General features: G+C 38.2%; 1 protein-coding gene across 3 annotated transcripts in view; it reads left to right on the top strand.

Annotated features, from left to right (window-relative positions):
• GRM1 (glutamate metabotropic receptor 1) overlaps positions 1 to 19,367 on the top strand; it is a 344,388-nt gene that overhangs the window by 234,241 nt on the left and 90,780 nt on the right. For all 3 annotated transcript variants that reach the window (XM_066373050.1, XM_066373052.1, XM_066373051.1), the window contains exon 3: positions 15,229 to 15,464. In XM_066373050.1, coding sequence (XP_066229147.1) covers positions 15,229 to 15,464 — 236 coding nt within the window. The remainder of the gene's footprint in view (positions 1 to 15,228; positions 15,465 to 19,367) is intronic.

Raw genomic sequence — 19,367 nt, 5'->3', positions numbered from 1 at the left:
GTTGAGCAATTTGCAACCTAGCTAGATTGTGAATATGCGAAAATGAGAATTTTTGCTGTCAGGAAAGTGTGCTCTGGAAAGGGAGCCAAGATTAGGCCCAGATGGTGGATCCAAGATCAGAGTATTTAGTCATGCACTGTGTGCTCTTTGAGAGATTAGACATTCTACTTGTGGCTCCTCGCGGCTGTCTCTAGAGAAGACACAACAGAGACAACATTATCTAGGCAAGATCTTTGAAGGAACCCAAAGTCTGATGAGACAAATTTCCTTGACATACACAAGAGACCCACAGGGTTTTTTAGTACGTCCTACCAACATGAAACATTGACAGCTTTGACTATCAGGGAAAAAGAGAGTACGAAATAGAAGAAAACTGTCAGACTCACAAAATATACAAGTAGGAAATAAACAGATCTACTATCCAGCTGCAAACGTGTGCTATACTTTTACAAATGGAAAGATATCTCTATGGTCGTAGAGCCTTGGACCAAAAGGCAGAGCCTGGGACACAGAGGATTATTTCCTGGCCTTGAAATCTATGTTGCTTTTCCAGCTAGGTTTTGAAACTGCTTGTGATTGGTGACTTTATTTTCTCTTTTGTTTTGTCTCCTTTTATTTTTTAATTATTTTTATAGAGTATTTTTTTAAATTGATTTTAGGGAGATAAGAAGAAAGAGAGACAAAAACACCGATCTCTTTCTGTATGTGGAGGGACAGAACCAACAACTTCTGTGCACTGGGATGTCGCTCTAACCAACCGAGCCATCTCATCCCCAGCTGGCGCCCACTTTCTCTCTTTTCAAAATGGGAATGTTTATAACTGGTACCCCACAATAGTCCTACTATTGGACTTTGGAAGCAGATAATGACTTATAACTGAAAGTAAATGGTTATCTTACATTGATATAGCAATCTCTACTTTTTTTTTAGTGTTTAATCTTTTTATTATCTTTTTTACTTTTAATGCTCAGATTTTAGATGAATCAATTATAAACAACATATAATGTTATATGAGTTTTATATGTTTTTATACAATTGAAAAACCTATCTTTTTCACTTGGTGAATTTAGTTGTAATTACTGATATATTTGGAATTAATGACGACATCTCTCTTGTGCTTGCTGTTCATTCTACCTTTTTAACGTGTTTCCTCCATCCTAATATCCTGCTTTCTATTGGATCGTTTAAGAGTTGATTTCTTTAAAAGTATTTAATTTTGTTTATGCCATTTCTCTAACAGTAGGATTTTTGTTCCCTTTCCTTTCAACCATTTCATGTCAGTTTGTTTTTGGACTTTCTGGAAGCAAAGAGTTAGGTTTTTAATCTGGTTTTAGAATTATTGTCTTTTAAAAGCAAAATTTAATCTACTTGTGGATTTAATATTAGTTTAATGTTCTGGTGTGTGTGTTTTATTAGGAGCTTATTTCAATATGTTTATTTCTTTTTTTCTGCATTTCTCTGAAGCTAGAAGTGGGGAGGCAGTCAGGACAGACTCCCACATGCGCACAACCGGTATCCACCTGGCATGCCCACCCAGGGGGCGATGCTCCGCCCATCTGGGACACTGTTCCGTTGCAGCAGGAGCCATTTCAGTGCCTGAAGTGGAGGCCATGGAGCCATCCTCAGCGGCCGGGCCAAACTTGCTCCAATGGAGCCTTGGCTGCAGGAGGGGAAGAAAGAGATAGAGAGGAAGGAGAGGGGGAATAGTGGAGAAACTGATGGGCGCTTCTCCTGTGTGCCCTGACTGGGAATCGAACCCGGGACTTCCACATGCCAGACTGAAGCTTCACTGCTGAGCCAACTGGCCAGGGCCTCAGTATGTTTATTTTTATGACAAGGATTCAGAGTTCTCTAGATTTTGAAAGTATATTTAAATATTGGTTTCCGTTGTCATTTGCATTATAGGGATTTTCAATAATCTTAGGCCAGGTTTTTAAAATATAATTTCAGTGGTTATCACTCTTTATTATAAAGATTATGTAAATTTAGATATCATACAAGTGACTGTGACTTTTTTTTTTTTTTTGTATTTTTCTGAAGCTGGAAACGGGGAGAGACAGTCAGACAGACTCCCGCATGCGCCCGACCGAGATCCACCCGGCACGCCCACCAGGGGGCGACACTCTGCCCCTCCGGGGCGTCGCTCTGTTGCGACCAGAGCCACTCTAGCGCCTGGGGCAGAGGCCAAGGAGCCATCCCCAGCACCCAGGCCATCTTTGCTCCAATGGAGCCTCGACTACAGGAAGGGAAGAAAGAGACAGAGAGGAAGGAGAGGGGGAGGGGTGGAGAAGCAGATGGGCGCTTCTCCTGTGTGCCCTGGCCGGGAATCAAACCCGGGACTTCTGCACGCCAGGCCGACGCTCTACCTCTGAGCCAACCGGCGAGGGCCTGTGACTTTCTCTTATGGTTTTTTTGTTTGTTTGTTTTTTATCCTAATTCCTGGACTGACTTTAAGTCTGCTCAGTCTAGTGGGCAACAATTTTCATGCCACCCTATTGGTTCGGCAGTCCGTCAACGCTTCTGGCTTTATACTAGGGTGTCAGTTTTAACACCCTGACTTCACAGTTTATGAAACCATCTGTCACATCCCAGATGGATATTAGAACCCATTTCTTATTCTCTAGGACCTCCTTCATGGAGGCCAAACCCTTCTGGGCTGCTATTTCCTTATCATGCTTATTTTTTGGATTTAATTTCTCTCACCATTTCTAGCTCCTAGAAATTACTTCTTTAACCATATTTTATTCTGCATTTCTAGGTAATTGTAAGTGAGAGTGATATTGGTATCAATCTGGTTGACCTCTGTTTGAGACATTTTTGCAATTAAGAAGAAATTTCTTGTAATGAAAAAAATCAGGAGTAATTTGGACAATTAGGATGATATAATTGAGAGAGTAGAATAATTTGCAGGAGTTTATTTGGAGACTTTGTTTATGAACTTACTAAACCATTGGCTTCACTTTTGAAAAGCCACAAATTTGAAAAGCTGTGCTTTGACCTTTTGTTCAAGTAAGAATAATAAATCTCCTTAATAAAAATAAATGCAAAAGATTCTGACACCTTGGTCGGCATCTCAGAATATAAGACAGCAGCATTGGACAATTAGCTCTCTATATGGGTACTTCAGACTTTCCCATCACTGGGGACACCATATGCTCATGTCATAGTCCTTCTCTCTCTCTCCTATCCTCTAGTCTTTTCTTCCTTTCTTTCTTTCTCAAATATTTATTGAGGACAGACACAAAGTTACATTATTTGTAGCACTAATGAATTACTCTTGTTGCCTATGGCCTCTCATCTGGGAGTTCTACCTTAATCATCCAATGACCCTGGAATGCAAAAAAAATTGCCCATACACAATTTCTGAGAATAACTCAACATCTTCATAACTCATTCATTCTCTGTTTTCATTTTCTTAACCTTTCACAGATTATTATTCATGATACCCATTTCCCTGCATCCATGTATATTTACATATCTTTTTCCCATGTGACAATAAATCGAATGGGTATCTACTGTCTTCCACCATGGAGTGTGCTTAGGTCTCACTTGCAGTCTGTGGTCTCTAAGAGACCGCCTTTCAACCCAGGATTGCTTTAGAACTAGAGGTCACTGTTCTAAAAGTTCAATGGTAATGGAAATTTTAGTGATGAGGTAGAACATGTTGGATAAGCTCACTTTTAACTTCAGTGAAATCAAAGGCTAAAGCTTCCAATTCTGTTCAAACCTTGGAGGATTTAAACTCCAAATGGGTCAGTTGTGATCTAGTCTTTGTGGAATCCTATAGCTAATAGCTTACCATAACATGAGATGGTTTTAGAGTCATATCAAGTTCCCTCTGAACATGATTTTAAGATATTTCTGAGTGGCCCCTGGTATATCTTTGTGACTTGAACAGTGAGGTATGTCTGGCTCATCATTACATACATAGAAAACTCGGTGTGCTGCATGAAGTACAAATAAGAACTCTGACTTGCCTTAAGCTCTCATGGCCGCACTGATGTCTCCAGGGTCACCCATTAGTCTAGGTAATTAAAATAAGACCAATTTCTCATTTTAAAAAAATATTTTTTTCCTACCAAGAACTTAAAAAAAAACCTCTGAACCTACCTTTCTGTGGCATGTGGGTTATGTTCAGCCACCGCTGCTTCTTCCTACCTCAGGACCTTTGAACACACTGCCCTCTTTTCACTGATGTTCACATGGTCATGTCTTTACACAGCTCAGGTTTTAGCTCAAGTGCCATCTTTTCAGAGATACTACCCTGACACCCAGTGCTTTCCCTGGCCACCTGAGGTCAAATACACTTTTCTTCACCTGTATCATGTGATTCTTTTCTTTAAAAAAACCCTCTACCTAATCTGCATCACCGTGAGATAATTTTTTATTATTTTCCACTTTAATATCTCTTTTCCTCCATCAGTCTACCTATGAACTTATATGCCTGGTAATATTTACTAGACACCAGACATTTTACAATTTGCCTTGTAGAGTACTGGATATTTTGTATTTCTAAAAATATTCTTGAGCTTTTTCTTGGAAGAGGTAAAGATACTTAGAGAAATAATTTGATCCTTTTACATCTTTCTTTTAGCTTTGACAGACAAGACTAGAGTCACATTTAGTCTAGGGCTAATTTTCTTCCAACTATTGAGAGAAAACCTTCCTTAGGACTTGAGCCAATTCTTTTTGAAACATGAACTCTATCATCCTGGCTATTGGAAATAGTTACTATTCTCAACTCTCTGTGTCCTCCAGGCACTATTTACTTAAATTCTTTTGGTTGGTTGTTTCTCAGCCTTTGGGAATTTCATCACACGCATGGGCTCTGTAATTTTCAACGGTACACTGTAGGGAGAAGCACTGGAGATGATCCATTCTGGAGCGCTCCTGACTCCATTATTCTGCCTTGTGAATGCTGGCCAACCTTGGTTTCCCTCTGACTCCCAGCTCCATCCACTTGGCTCAGTGAACCCACTGGACTGTGCCTGAGTCGTTTTTTCCCACTCCTCCTCCCCCTGTTGTACCATGATTTGGAAACATTTAGGCTCAAAAAATTGTAGGGCTCAGTTGAAAGAGATCACTGTCCTTTATTGCCTGATGTATAGTGTCTTGAGAGCCATTGTTTTATATCTTTTTGTACAAGGTTTTTGTTGTTTCATACCAAGGAGTATATTCGGTACTTGTTACTCTGAATTCACTGGAAGTGGAAATCCAACTTATGAATTTAAATGAGTAGGGACATTTCTGGCCTTATTTGTTAATGTATTCTCAGGACCTTACCATGCTTGGCCTTAAGTAGGATACCAATGAATATTTATTAAATGAGAAAGAATGCAAAAAATTAGAATAAGCTAATTTTGGAAGATCCAGATTTGTTCTTTAATGATTCAAAAATGAACTCCAAATGTGTTACATGAAATGTAAAATCAAAGTACCATACAGATAGATGATATTTTTGTATTTATTTTCTTACATTGTTAGAATATTTTAATAAATCCCAGATACAACTCAACTCATCACTTTATCATGCAGAAAAATGCAATGCCAAGGGTCCTAAATACACTTAAGTGCACATCTGATTCTAATGCAAAAGCTTCAATTATTGTTTCAAAATTCAAATAACTGCATGCAAGATAAACTATGATTTTATTCTTAAACTTAATAATATGTGTTAAGCTACAAGTGTTATTGTCAGTTGTTTGGGTTTTTTTTTATCATTTTTGATGCTTCTTATGTAATTATTCTTGAAAAAAGTAATTCAAATATAAAAAACAATAGCTTTCAGAAAGAATAACTAATAAACTTTTGAATGATAGCATTACTTTCTATTACAGAAATTTTAGAACCAAGCAAAATCATTTAAATCACCTTTAGCTCATCTAATGCATCAGAAGTTCACAACTAATCTCAAATTTCAGAGAAAATGTCACAGCATTTTATAGCTAATGTTATGATGCTAAAGTTTAACAACTGGCTCTTAAAAATATGAAACAAACAGAACAATAAAGCCTTGATCTGTAGTGTTTGTTCATTGTTATAAATATAATTGTATCCTCTAAAAAGATAAGTTAAATTTCTAATCCCCAGTACCTCAGAATGTGATCTTATTTGGGAAATGGAATGGTTACAAGTGTACTTAATTAAGATGAAGTTAGACTGGCGTAGGGCAGACCTTTAATGTAATATGACTAATGTCCTACTAAGTAGGGAAGAGACACAGACATACACGGGGGAACTCCATGTGACAACAGAGGCAGGGATTGGACTGGTGTAGCTGCCAGCTATGGCGAGCCATGGATTGATGGCCATCACCAAAAGCTCCAAGAAGCAAGGGATTCTCCCCCAAGTCCCAGAGATAGTACGGCCCTGTTGGCTGCCTGTTTTCCTGCTTTTAGCCTCTGGAGCCATGAGAGAATAAACTTCTGTTGTTTGATCCACCCAAATTGTCGTGTTTTGTTATGGAATCTGATATATCCATAAAGTAAATTCTTCCATTCTGGCCATTTTCAACCTGCCAACATGAAGTGAAAAGGCAAAGCTGGGGAAAGAAGCTAATGGTGTGCTTTTACCAGGTGATATGTGTCACCTCCTGTATACATTGATTACAGTATTCTGCAAGAACTTTTGAACACAAATTAGCTCATAGGTTTTTTAATTTATTAATTTATCTAATATATATATATAATGAGTGCCTACAATGAGCTAAGAACTGTTATATATTCTGGTGTTATATAAGTGAACAAAAAGATAAGGACCTTTTTGTTTATGTGCCACTTTCATTTTATTGGAAAGATATAGAAAATATATTTATAGCTTGACCAGGTGGTGGTGCAGTGAATAGAGCATCTGCCTGGGATGCAGTGGACCCAGGTTCAAAACCCTGAGGTCACTGGCTTGAGACCCAAGGTTCCTTCCTTGATCCCAAGATTGCTGGCTTGAGCAAGGCGTCACTGGCTCGACTGGAACCCCTCAGTTAAGGCTTATATGAGAAAGCAATCTATGAACAACTAAGGTGGCACAACTATGAGTTGATGCTTCTCATCTCTCTCCCTTCCTATCTGTCTGTCTGTCTGTCTGTCTGTCTCTCTCTCATATATATATGGTCAGATAGTGACAAGTTTTAAGGAGAAAAAGAGAGCAGAGAAGGGGAATAGAGAGAGGGGACACAATTTTAAATAGGTAAACAACTCCTGAGAACGTGATGTTTCAACAGACATTAAGGAAGTGAAAGAATGGGTTAAATAAATATCAGAGTGAAGAGAATACCAGAACTCCAGGCATAGGGGATAGCCAGTGTAAATATTCTAAGGCCAGGGCATCCCTGGCTCATGGAGGAACAGCAGGCCGGCCAGTTGGCTGGAGCAGAGCGAAGGGAAGAAGAGCAGAGACGAGAGAGGCACGGGGATCGGAGCGTGTAGGGCCTTTAAAACTCACTGAAAGGCTGTGGGCGAAGCACAAAGACAGTGGTGGGAATAAGCACAGGAATGCCAGGACCTGACTTATGTTTTAATCAGAATCACTCTGGCTCCTTATTGCATTATTTGTTCTCATGGGTCTCTTGCCTGCTTTCAGTTAGTTCTTAAAAATTGTCTGGTATAATGCAGCTTCTCATTTGGATGTCACAAGGACCTGAAAAATAAAGGTTTAACTGCAGTATAACAACCAGGAATTTAAAACAAAGTGAAAGAGAAGGTAATTTAGATCTGTAAAATTTGCACGAAGAAATAAAGCCACCAAATGTTCCAACAAAATAACAGTCTCTACTTCGTAGTTAGGGCTTCATTTATCATAAACATTCAGATGGGCTTTCGTGGAGGTGAGAGTGTTCTTTTTTCGAACTGTTGTAGTACATTGGCTATTACCTTAACAATTTTTAAGACACAAAGGATAGAGAGATCTTCTTGAACAATACTTTCTAAACTCTCTCTTTATTTTTCTTATTTTTTTCTTTTTAAATTTTCCAATCTAGTGTGGAGTTGTACTTTGGTAAATACAATAAATATAAATTACTAAGAAATCAAATATAGCACAAGGACATTCAAAATAAAAGACCAAATTTGCATTATTACATTTGACATAAAATCTCATTTCAGGAAAAATAATACAGATAAAACAAAGGAAAAAATAATTATAAAATCTATACCTATTCCTCATTGAAAGTGTGTGCCTAGGTGATTGGTAGAGAAAATTTTTTTATAAGCATACATTTTATGTTCTTTAATTGTAAATAAATAAAAAGTTATAAGTGAAGTAAGCATTTCCTATATTAAATGCCTGTAAGCACATTTTTAACAAATACCATGCTTATTAATATTTACATATTACACCATGAAGAATGAGTTTATTAAATTACCTAATCTAGTTTAAATTAACAATGATATTTGTATAGGGTTATGTATATGTAAACTGCTTTGTTATTTTGTTTTCATAACATTCCTCAAAAAATAACCAGCCTCACAGAAGTCTGTTGATAAAAATGAAAACAGAGATTTTACAACAATTTCAGCAAATATGGGGTGTTCATTTTAAATTTCAACCCCAAGGAAAACAAATGATGCTGTATTTTAAAAAGCCAACTTCAGTATTTTATCAACAGCCATTTCCAATAATTTATCCCATGAGGATTTAAATTATCAATTTAAATTATCTTTTGACAAAATAAATGAATTCTGGATACATTAATTTCTTACATGAGATTTTAAAATTAATAATAAATTTAATAACATTCCATCTGCTATGTGCTGAATTGTTCTTGTCTCCCTGGGCCCCCTTCAATGTAGCTATTTGCAGGTAAGGCCTTTGATAACTGTAGTTAAATGAAGTCATAAGGGTGGGACGCTAATCCAATAGGATTAGTGTCTTTATAAGAAAAAAAGCAAGAGGCAATTGTTGTTGTTGTTGTTGTTGTTGTTGTGTGTGTCTGTGTGTGTGTGTACTCACCTAGGAAGGGCCATACAAAGACATGGTCTGCAAACCAGGAAGAGAGCACTCATCAGAAACAATCAGAGCCTTTATCTGGGACATTCTCCAGAGTTGTGAGAAAAGAAACTTCTGTTAGAAGAGTCTCTAGTCTACAGTGTTTTGTTATGGTAACCCCAGGAAACTAAGGCAATCAAATTCATCAAGTATAAATATTTGCTGAAAACACTTTGCAGGTGATAACAACAAGACCATGTTTTACTTGTTAATGATTATTTGTAATTAAAATTGTGATACAATGATCTATAAAGGGACTGTTTTTCAGAATTACTAACTTTTAATTTTACCCTTTGATTTCAGTTTATATTTGGAAAAAAAAAGAATTCTTTCTCTTCATGGAAATAAAAGAATCGTTAAATATATCAAAGATACCATAGAACAAGTCAGTCTTTCCCGTTGATATATTTCAATGCTGGGACCAAACTGATCTTCTTCTACCCTGAGGAAACACTAAGAGTTTGGTCCCTTTGTCCAGCGTATCCACATTGTGTATGCTACCTAAACTCCAGTCACTTTTTAGCTATTTTGGTTATCTAATCACTCTTCTGATATCACAATTCTTAAGTTCAAATAAACCTTATTTTTTTATTAGGAGTAATTGTTGTTGCTCTCTTACCCTAGGTAATTTGTAAACTTTAACATAAGTATATATGTATAGGAAAAAAACATAGTACAGTGTATATAGAGTTTGGTACTATTCATGGTTGCAGGCATTCACTGTGGGTCCTGGAGCACATCCCGTACAGATAAGTTTCACAAGTCATTCCCCTCATTCACGCACCCTTCTATCACACTGGCCTGAAATTGTTATTGACACATGAAAAAATTGTCTGTAGAAGATTTAGGAAATGACCGTCACATTTGCATGGTTGTGTACAATGTTTATTAGTAGACATCTTTGACCCACATTTCTGCTAGGCAAGAATTAGAGTTGCAAGGTGGCAGATGATTGTAGGCTCAGGATGCCAGAAGTGAATTGGGAGGTAGGGGTGGGGAGCGGAGAGGAACATGGGAATAAATGACCTCACCTTGCTCTTCTTTACAGGCAAGTTCAGCTCCCTGAGAATTTCCTTCATTTTTTTCTCCTTTGCCTTTGATACCTTCCTGTTCCCTCCTCCACCTTGATTACTATTTTACTGAAATACCATTAGGCTACAAGTAAGGACTCTGAATTCTAATTCTAGAAGTACAGGACAGTGAAGGGTGAAGATAACCTCTCAGCTTCTCTCTGCTTTCCAGTGGGACGAATGGCTTCTGAGGGCCTGTCTTTGATAATTAAATAACTAGGCCTTCATTTTGTATCAGTTCTATTTCCATGACAGAATGGCAGCAACTGATTTTAAAATTAAATATAAACTAATTTCAATCACTTCTCCAATTCCTAGTTCGTCAACACCTTCACCATGACTTCATATTATGATGTAATTAACCTGTGCATGTGTGTGTATGTGTGTGTGCATGTGTGTGTGCGAGCAAGTCTTTGTATGTTTCCAGAGTTTTTGTCTGAGAATTCTGGAACCAAAGAACCTTTGCAAATATACTCTAACTACTCCTAGAATAATCTTTCTAAAACAAACAAATCTAATCATATTATATCCCTACTTAAAATTTGAGTACTTTATCACTGCCATAAAAATAAAATCCCAAATACTTAACAAGGTTGTCAGGTTTTATCTCTTACCTGTGCTTGTTTGAGCATTCAGGACCTTGCACACTATAAGTAAATCAATGCCTTGCTGTGGTTTGAAAGCTTTGTCCCTTTTTTAGTTGGTCTCTCTTCCATCTCCCTCTTTACCTGTGTTACTGCATCTAACCTGTAAGCTTCATCTTAGATGTCACTTCTCCTTGGAGAGAATCTCTCTTGAGATGACCCCTTGTCCCTTCTCTGTGCTCCTGTAACCTGTCTTCCATTCTTTTTGTCTTTGCAACTCTCTGTGGCTATTGTGCATTCAGTGTCCAGACTTCTCCACCCCAGTAATGGTGCTGAGGGCAGGGGATGTACCTATACATTTTAGCAATGTGTTCGCATCAGTAAGCAGAATGTCTAACTCATACAAGATTCTTAGTGAACAAATGTTGAATGAATAAAGCCAGTTATTATAGAAAAAACTGCTATTTCCTCCATAAAATTTCCCACAATTGATATCACCTGATTTAAATTACATTATGCTACATTTCTTCAACACTAGTAAATATGATTAACATTGTAATTTATAGAATTTTATACTTGCTTCATATGTTTTTGAAAATATTGTTTTTATTATGGTTTTCTTTCTTCTCTAGTTATGTGGTAATCTCTAAAATACTTTTAAAGAATTGAGGTTTATTATCAGATAAGTAGTTACTTAAACTCATAACACAAATCAAATTGCTTTATTCCTTAATTGTAATTATTTTAATTGAACATAAATATGTTTTTTTAATGTTTTGAACAATTTTTAAATAAACACTGCTGTATTTCTGTTTGTTATTATTGATTTGCTTATTATTTTAACTGATATGATATAAAAGTAACATACAGCTCCTGTCAAGATATAATTGGTAGAATTAGACATCATTTCCTGTTATTAACATCAGAATTTATTAAGTAGAAGAAATATTCGTTTTTGGACTGTGACATTTCTTAAGGAATAGGACAATGATTTTGTCAGAAGAGAAGACCAACCAGCCTTGTGAAAGAGTTGCTCTATGTAAATATTGAGGGAGGATAGGAAATAAAGATTATTGTAATTTTGTGAGGAATGCAGCTTTCAGAAAACTGTTCACCCACATTGTGCAGTTCTATTTCCAGACCTCAGAAAGGAGAGGGAACTCATAATAGGGAAACAGATGGAGCAGCAGACGCTGCGAGAGGCCACGAGTGTGCCTCACAGGGAGTTCAGCACTGCCTGGGGCCGGTCAGCACCCCGCACAGCAGGAGGCACGCCGCGCTCAGGGTGAGCAGGTGCCTGCAGGTCATCTCTGGTCGAGCAGAGTTTATGCCACTGTCTCCATTAACAACAAAAGAAAAAAGCTACACCGAGTATCAGGCAAGCTGCTGGCTCTCTCTTTTCAAGTGTGCTCCACAGGGAAGTCACAAAATAATATTCTTGTTAAAAATTCCAGTACAACTAAGCAAAGAGAATCCTTCATATTTTTCTGTAAATACATATGACAAGAGGGATAGGCAAAATAATTTAAATATGGAAAATCCAGCAGTTGCTTAATGTATGTTTTTCAACGACTTTTTTATTTGTTAGCATTTCCTTACACCTTACTCCCCATAGATTTAATCTCTCACACAAAACTTGAGCAATTGACACTTCAGAAGATACTCACCAAGTAATCCTGGCTGAGTATGTTCTTTCACATCTAGTTCTTGATTTTATGACCTCTTGGATTTGACACAAAAACTAATTTTGGGAAAGAGGTCATCTACAGTGAGGGGGAGGACTTTGGCTCATTTAAGATATTCATATGTAAAGGCTGACTCCTATGATGTGCTTCTCCCTGTGGGTGGGGCAAAAAAGCAGGAAGTCACACTTTCTCTGCTTCTAGCACCACATATGATACTTGCTTTTATAATCTGGGGATGTTTTGTTAAATAAATGCAAATAAACATTTTTTTTTAACAGAGGCAGAGATAGACAGGGACAGACAGACAGGAACTGAGAGAGATGAGAAGCATCAATCATTAGTTTCTCGTTGTGCATTGCGGCTTCTTAGTTGTTCATTGATTGCTTTCTCACATGTGCCTTGACCGTGGGCCTTCAGCAAACTGAGTAACCCCTTGCTGGAGCCCAGCGACCTTGGGTCCAAGCCGGTGAGCTTTTTGCTCAAACCAGATGAGCCCGCGCTCAAGCTGGCGACCTTGGGGTCTCAAACCTGGATCCTTCCGCATCCCAGTCCGGCGCTCTATCTACTGCGCCACTGCCTGGTCAGGCCAAATAAACATTTTATAAGGCTCATTTCATACACTTTAAAAAGTTGTAGGTTTCCTGTTCTCACACACTCATACACACACATACATACATACACCCATGTCTCACACAATATTAATTCTTGGGGTAGAACAGATTTTAAGCCTAAACTTTATGTCAAAAAGTAATTCAGTTCTTCAAGTTATGTCATTTTGATTTTAAATATATACTCACAGGCAGAATTTTTTGAAAACCTAACTGGTTTTATTTTTACCCTTCTTGTTAGTATGGTCTTCAAATTGCTGTAGATGTAGCTATAATATAAATGCAAATAAATCCAATAATAAAACTAATTCAAGTTTTTCTAAGCAGACTGAGCATATAGAAAGGCAAATGAGTTTGTCCTTTTTTTTTTTTCTTCTTTGATCCATTTGATGGGCCATGATATTCAGGGATGGTGAGTAGAGAAAGACTTGCCAAAAAGATACTCCAGTCTCTCACCAGGAGGGAGCAGAGCTGAATGGCCTCTTAACAGTAGGTTTTCAGCCCTTGGAGGGCTTCCTGTAGCCTTTAGGTTAACAGTTCTTACATTAAGATTTATGCCTGCACCTCATTTCCTGCCACTGTTCTCTATCTGGCCTAGCTTTACAGACTCTAAATTACTTGAATGAGCTATGATCTTTCCTATGTGTTTGATAATCTACCAGAAACCTACTATACTAATCCCTCCCCCTTCTCTTCATCTGACTAACCTTTAAATCTCAGATCAGATGTCACTTTCTTCTGCAAGTCATTTCTAATTACTCCTTTCCTACCACACTCACATTGGTACATACACACAGACTGAGTTAAGCACCCAAACCCCTTCTCCCTAGAATACTGCTCACTTTTCCTTTACTTTCACAGCATGTGTAACTCTTGTTTAGTGTCTGTCTTCTTTATAAGTCTGTAACACGAGGGGCAAAGGATAGCATATATCATTCTCAATTGAATTCTGAGCATAGAAGAGCACCTGATATATATGGTGGGTGTTATATATATTTGGAAGGGAGGGAGAGAAGGAGGAAAGAAAGGAAGAAAGAAAGAAGGAAGGAAAGATATGTTCTCCTTTTCTTAAAGCAATTACTTTTGAAAACATACCATTGTATGTTTCTTCTTTATTCTCTGAGAAATAAATTTTCTGCCAGACTTTTGCAAGTTTTATAACAGACAAATTTCTTTCTCAGAGACTTGGGAGACATCCTTATATAATGTAATCACCAAAAAATGATAGCAAACTTCTACTCCCTAGTTGCTGTGGGAAGGGGGGAGCCTAACTTAGATACCAAACACAGATGCTTTAATCATGTTGACCAAGCCCTTTTCAGTATCCACCAGCTCATTCTCAATAGCTCATCCCAGCACTTAACCACTCTCCCATCTTTTATTCTAGCAGACTGAGTTCAGAGTCATTGGCCTATTGAAACAGTCTTAAATAGAGTCTTCTTTGCATATTTAACTCTCTTCAGAGAGAATTTTCTTTGACACCTTTTTGGGGATGACAACTACACCCATGAAGATTGGTCTGGCTTATATGTACACTTGAATTAAATTGATCTACATCACTCATGGCAGATGCAAATGTCCTAAAAGGTGACCAAATAATAAAAAGTCAAACTCATTCAATGAACAGAAGAATTCTTTTATTTTGAGAAGCGATATTGCTTTTTTTTATTGGTGTTATTTTCAAATAACATTAGAAGGAGGGAAAGCATCTGGCCATTTTTAAGCAATATAAATTTGAACAATGTCCAGGAGCAAAATCTGTGGTTGTCATATTTCTGAGCTAAATCAGTGTTGTACTTCATGCAATGCAAACTTGTATAATGGTCTTGGTTGCAACTTTGAAAGCTTGCTGAGCTCTAATTGTAAAGGCCCTGAGTATTTCCTTCTGGTCTAGTTGGGAACTGATGGGCTTTGTGGTCAAGTTATAAAGAACATAGGCTTTGGAGCCAGACTGGCTGCATCTATATCTTGGTTTCATCTAGAACTCAGAACATCTTCTGGCCCAATAAAAGTGAGTGGCACAGAGTCTCATGACTAGTAAATGCTCAATAAATGTAAGTTCTTATCATTGTTACTATCACCATCTTCCACATCATTTTCACTACTGTGAAAATCAAACAGGATTATTAAGATTTCATACCTTTTTACTCTCCATCAAAATAAAGGTCTGATGGTTAATGATGCTGGTTTAAAATAGACTTTAGCCTTGCTGACTTTCTTCATTTATGCACAACTCTCAGTTCTATTTATGAGATGTTTATCTTTCTCTCTCCCCTCCCCGACCCTTGGTTTGTCTTTTTAGTGATGGATGGGCTGACAGAGATGAAGTCATTGAAGGTTATGAGGTGGAAGCCAACGGGGGAATCACGATCAAGCTGCAGTCTCCAGAGGTCAGGTCATTTGATGATTATTTCCTGAAACTGAAGCTGGACACCAACACGAGGAATCCTTGGTTCCCCGAGTTCTGGCAGCACCGGTTCCAGTGTCGCCTACCAGGACATCTTCTGGAAAATCCCAACTTTAAAAGAATCTGCACAGGTACCTCATGTTCACAAAACCACACTCGAGATGTTAGGTTGTCCCCCACACCCCCATTACAACTTCTTGAATGAGGGTAGAGGGCAGAGGTGCTAAGGTTGGAGATGGGAAGACTATATTGCCATCTTCATTTATAAAACAGCTAGAGTGAGGAGGGCGTGCATATTGCCCAAGGGATTCATGTTTCTATAGTCAAGAAAGCTGCTTTGGTCTCTGGTAGAACTAATGATAGGAAGAGGTAACACCAGTAAAGGAAAAGCGAGCTGAGAGTTCAGGAATCCCAGAGGGAAGAGATTTCATTGCAGGCATGCTTAGAAGGTGCTCCCCACAAACATAAGGAAGCAGCACTGGTTTGATCCCTTTTCTCTTCTGTATAACATACTGCAATATGCAAGTCAGGAGAAGATGAGATCATGTCCACCAGTGCTACGCCACCAACATGGGTCTATGTGGGCATAGGTGGCAAGAAACCCTCATCTGCAAACAGAAACGATGGTTCCCAGGGGATCAGAGGCTTCCCACGCCTTGCTTACGGGCACATTGTTCCAGGTCTTTTGGGGGCTCAGTGAACTCCACAGGATGACCTCTTCATTGCTGCTCTCCCCCAGAAAAAAAACTATAATCCTATCTTCTTAACATGGTAACTTTTATAAGTGTCATTACTACTACATAGAGACATTGCCGTTCCCTGTCCATGCTACAAAATAGATCGTCTTTCGTCTACCGTGGTGCCATGCAAAGCCAGTTGTCCATACTAAGTTGATTACATAGCATGATGTACAGGCATTAAAGACTTTATCCATACAATATACAAATGTTTATTGTAGCAGAGGTGTAGGACATGTATTTCCTGTCATACAACTAGGCTAAGCAGATATTACTAAGAAAAACCTAGAATCCATTTATTCCAACACTCATCTATAACACTGTATACAGTAAAAAGAGAGAAAGACAGAGACAGAGAAGTATATAACCCATGACTCTACCCCTAGAGAAACTTGTCTCTCTGGGCAAACCAAAACACATCATACACATGACACACAGATAAGTAACAACCAAAGACAATGAAATTTTTATAAGGCAAGAAAAGGAGGTGGTGAGTTACATGAAATATTTTTTATTTTTAGTAATCTTCACACTGTGAGGTTAGAAATCATTTAAAACATCAGTCTATTTAAATGCAGTGGTGTGTGTCTGACCGGATAAGGTTCAGCACAGCTCACTGAGAAGCTGCCTCATGGGACGGACTTTCCATCAGTCAGGTTCTTAGAACTTCCTCAGCGCGGCTGCCTGGAGGCTGAGAGTCAGGAGCGGGGGCGGAGGGCCGCTGAAGTGCTCGCCCATGTTCACGAATAAATCTTTACTGACTCCTCCTGTCTCCCAAATAATTGGCCCACAGAAATAAAAAACTCTAATGAACCAATAAGCCACCTAGTGCTTTCACTGTATTTGTAAAATGAAGCTATTGAGGGGGTGGGGGTGGGGTCAGTGTCCTTAGGTGCCTGTAGCTGATGGCGGCAATGGAGCTGGAACACATGCCTCCTACAGACCACAGTGCCTGACGTAGTGTTTAGTAATATATAGTCCTTTATTGTTCTCCCATTGTCTTCTTATGACTTTTGTTTTCTTTCTTAAACTGTGGGATCTTTAAGGGTAGAGAGGTCTGGACACCCTCATTGAACCCTGTACGACATAGACTCTGGAGTCTCGGTTATTTCTTAGGAGACGATTGATGATTTAATTGATATTCTTTTAGGGTAGGGAGGCAATGAGATTTATTTTTTTTTTCAAAAGAAAACTTAAGGACTCTTAATTTTTGAGTAAAATGCATTTCCTTTATTGAACATAATATATTGAGTATCCATTATATACAAGGCATTCTAGAACAGTGATTTTCATATGCCACCAGAATTTTTAAAACATGCAATCCCTGACTATTTTGTCAAAGACACCAACCTTTTTTCCCTTGGACTGTCAAATAAAAAATGGCAAAAACCAACACAACAATAACCATCCAGTGTGAATGAATCAAAATTATACCAATGTCTTTTTGTCAGATAGGCAAAAAGAGTAATTTTTGCTGTGCCGCAGAATTTCCATAGTTTATGTGTGCTATGAGATAAAAAAGGTTGAAAACTGCTGTTTTAGGAGATGGAAGTACAACAGAAAAAAATAATAGCAAAATAACTGTTATTAATAATCTTACATTTAAAAGCTGGCAAATAAACAGTAAACAAAAATAAATTAAACAAGTTATATTCTCACTTACTTGATCTAAAGAGTATTGGAGAAAGTAAAGAATGGGGACAGGGAGTCTGAAATAGAGGGATTGCAGTTCAAAAGAGAATGACTATAGAGCCTGACCTGTGGTGGTGCCGTGGATAAAGCATCGACCTGGAATGCTGAGGTTGTCGGTTCAAAACCTTGGGCTTCCCTGGTTAAGGCACATGTGGGAGTTGATTCTTCCTGCTCCTCTCTCCCTTCTCTCTTCTCTCTCTCTCTCTCTCTCTCTCTTTCATTCTCTCCTCTCTAAAATAAATTTAAAAAGAGAATGACCATAAAAAGTCTCGCTGAGAAGGTTGATCATTAGATTAAAGATGTGGAAAGTATGAGGCAGTAAGCCATGCAAACATTGGGGAAGGGCATCCAAGCAGAGGGAATAGCAAACGAGAAGAGGTACCAGCACTCCTGGCTCAGTGGGAGGCCAGTAAGGAGCCGGGTTGGTCAGATCAGTGAGTATGCAGAAGATGGGAGATGAACCAGAGAGGCACACGGGGGGCGGACGGTGCAGGACTTGTCTGGCTTATGCGAGATTTTGACTTTGTTCTGAGCGAAGTGGAAAAACCACTGGCAAGTTCAAGCCCAGCAGAGTCATGGTTACCTTATTTTTCTGAATGAAAAATTACTCCTCCTGCGGTTTTTAAGCTTTGAAGGAGGGGGAAAGGCAAGAGCAGCACAGTGCAAGTCCACTGTGCAAATGCAGGTAGGAGTGTGGAGACGGGGCCATAGGAGAGGAAGTGCAGTGGAGAGCAGTGGTTGAACACTGAATGTATTTTGAATGAGAGCTGAGATTTGCCGACAGAACTGTCAGAACGACTCTGGTCTGCAACTGCCGATATAGTGTCACCATTTACTGAGACGAGGAAGAGTCCAGGAAAAACTGATTCAGGAAGAATTGGAAGCTAGATTTTGGACAAATTTGAGATGCCTATGAGTGATGCCACTGTATATCACTTTGTGATTGTGGTTCATTAGAGAAATCCAGCATAGCATTTATTAAACATGCTTGAATGTCTTTATGTGAGGACTTCTAAGAACTTACTCTGTGACCTGAGCTCTCAAACAAAAGTGAGAATTTCATGGCCATGTACAATAATATTGCATGCCACTGTACATGCAAATGTCAGGATTCAAGTCTGAACTTTGTTAGTGTTCACAGCAGGAAATGACAATTTGAAATTTTAGGAATTGCTCTTATATTTTGCTTGACTCTCAAAGCTATTTTTAAGAGCTTCTTATGTGAATACAACCTTTAATAAACATGTTTATGTTTGCATTTCATTCTGGAGCCAAGTTCAGCAAACACTTCCCTTTGTTCTTAATTCTAAGGAAGGCAGAAGTTTATTTAACATTTTCTATTTGGTACTAATTCAAAAATATTATTGATCTTTTCTGCTGCAGAAATCCTAGAGTTTTATCTTTAGGAGTGTGTGAGCTCTATATGTGTGTATATGTTTATGTAACTTACCTTGTTCTTCAGTGTTAATCTCTAGGTCTGTGAAATTGGCTTACATACTATTGAAGACCAATACAGACTTTCACTTTGTGTATCCTTCTTCTCTAATTGAGATCCTTGCATATCAAATAAATTTCATAGACTTCAAATAAATAAGCAGACACATT

Source organism: Saccopteryx leptura, chromosome 3, assembly GCF_036850995.1.
Source record: "Saccopteryx leptura isolate mSacLep1 chromosome 3, mSacLep1_pri_phased_curated, whole genome shotgun sequence".
Taxonomy (NCBI): Eukaryota; Metazoa; Chordata; class Mammalia; order Chiroptera; family Emballonuridae; genus Saccopteryx; species Saccopteryx leptura.
Note: the sequence above shows the minus strand (reverse complement) of the source record. Positions and strands in the feature narration are given on the sequence as shown.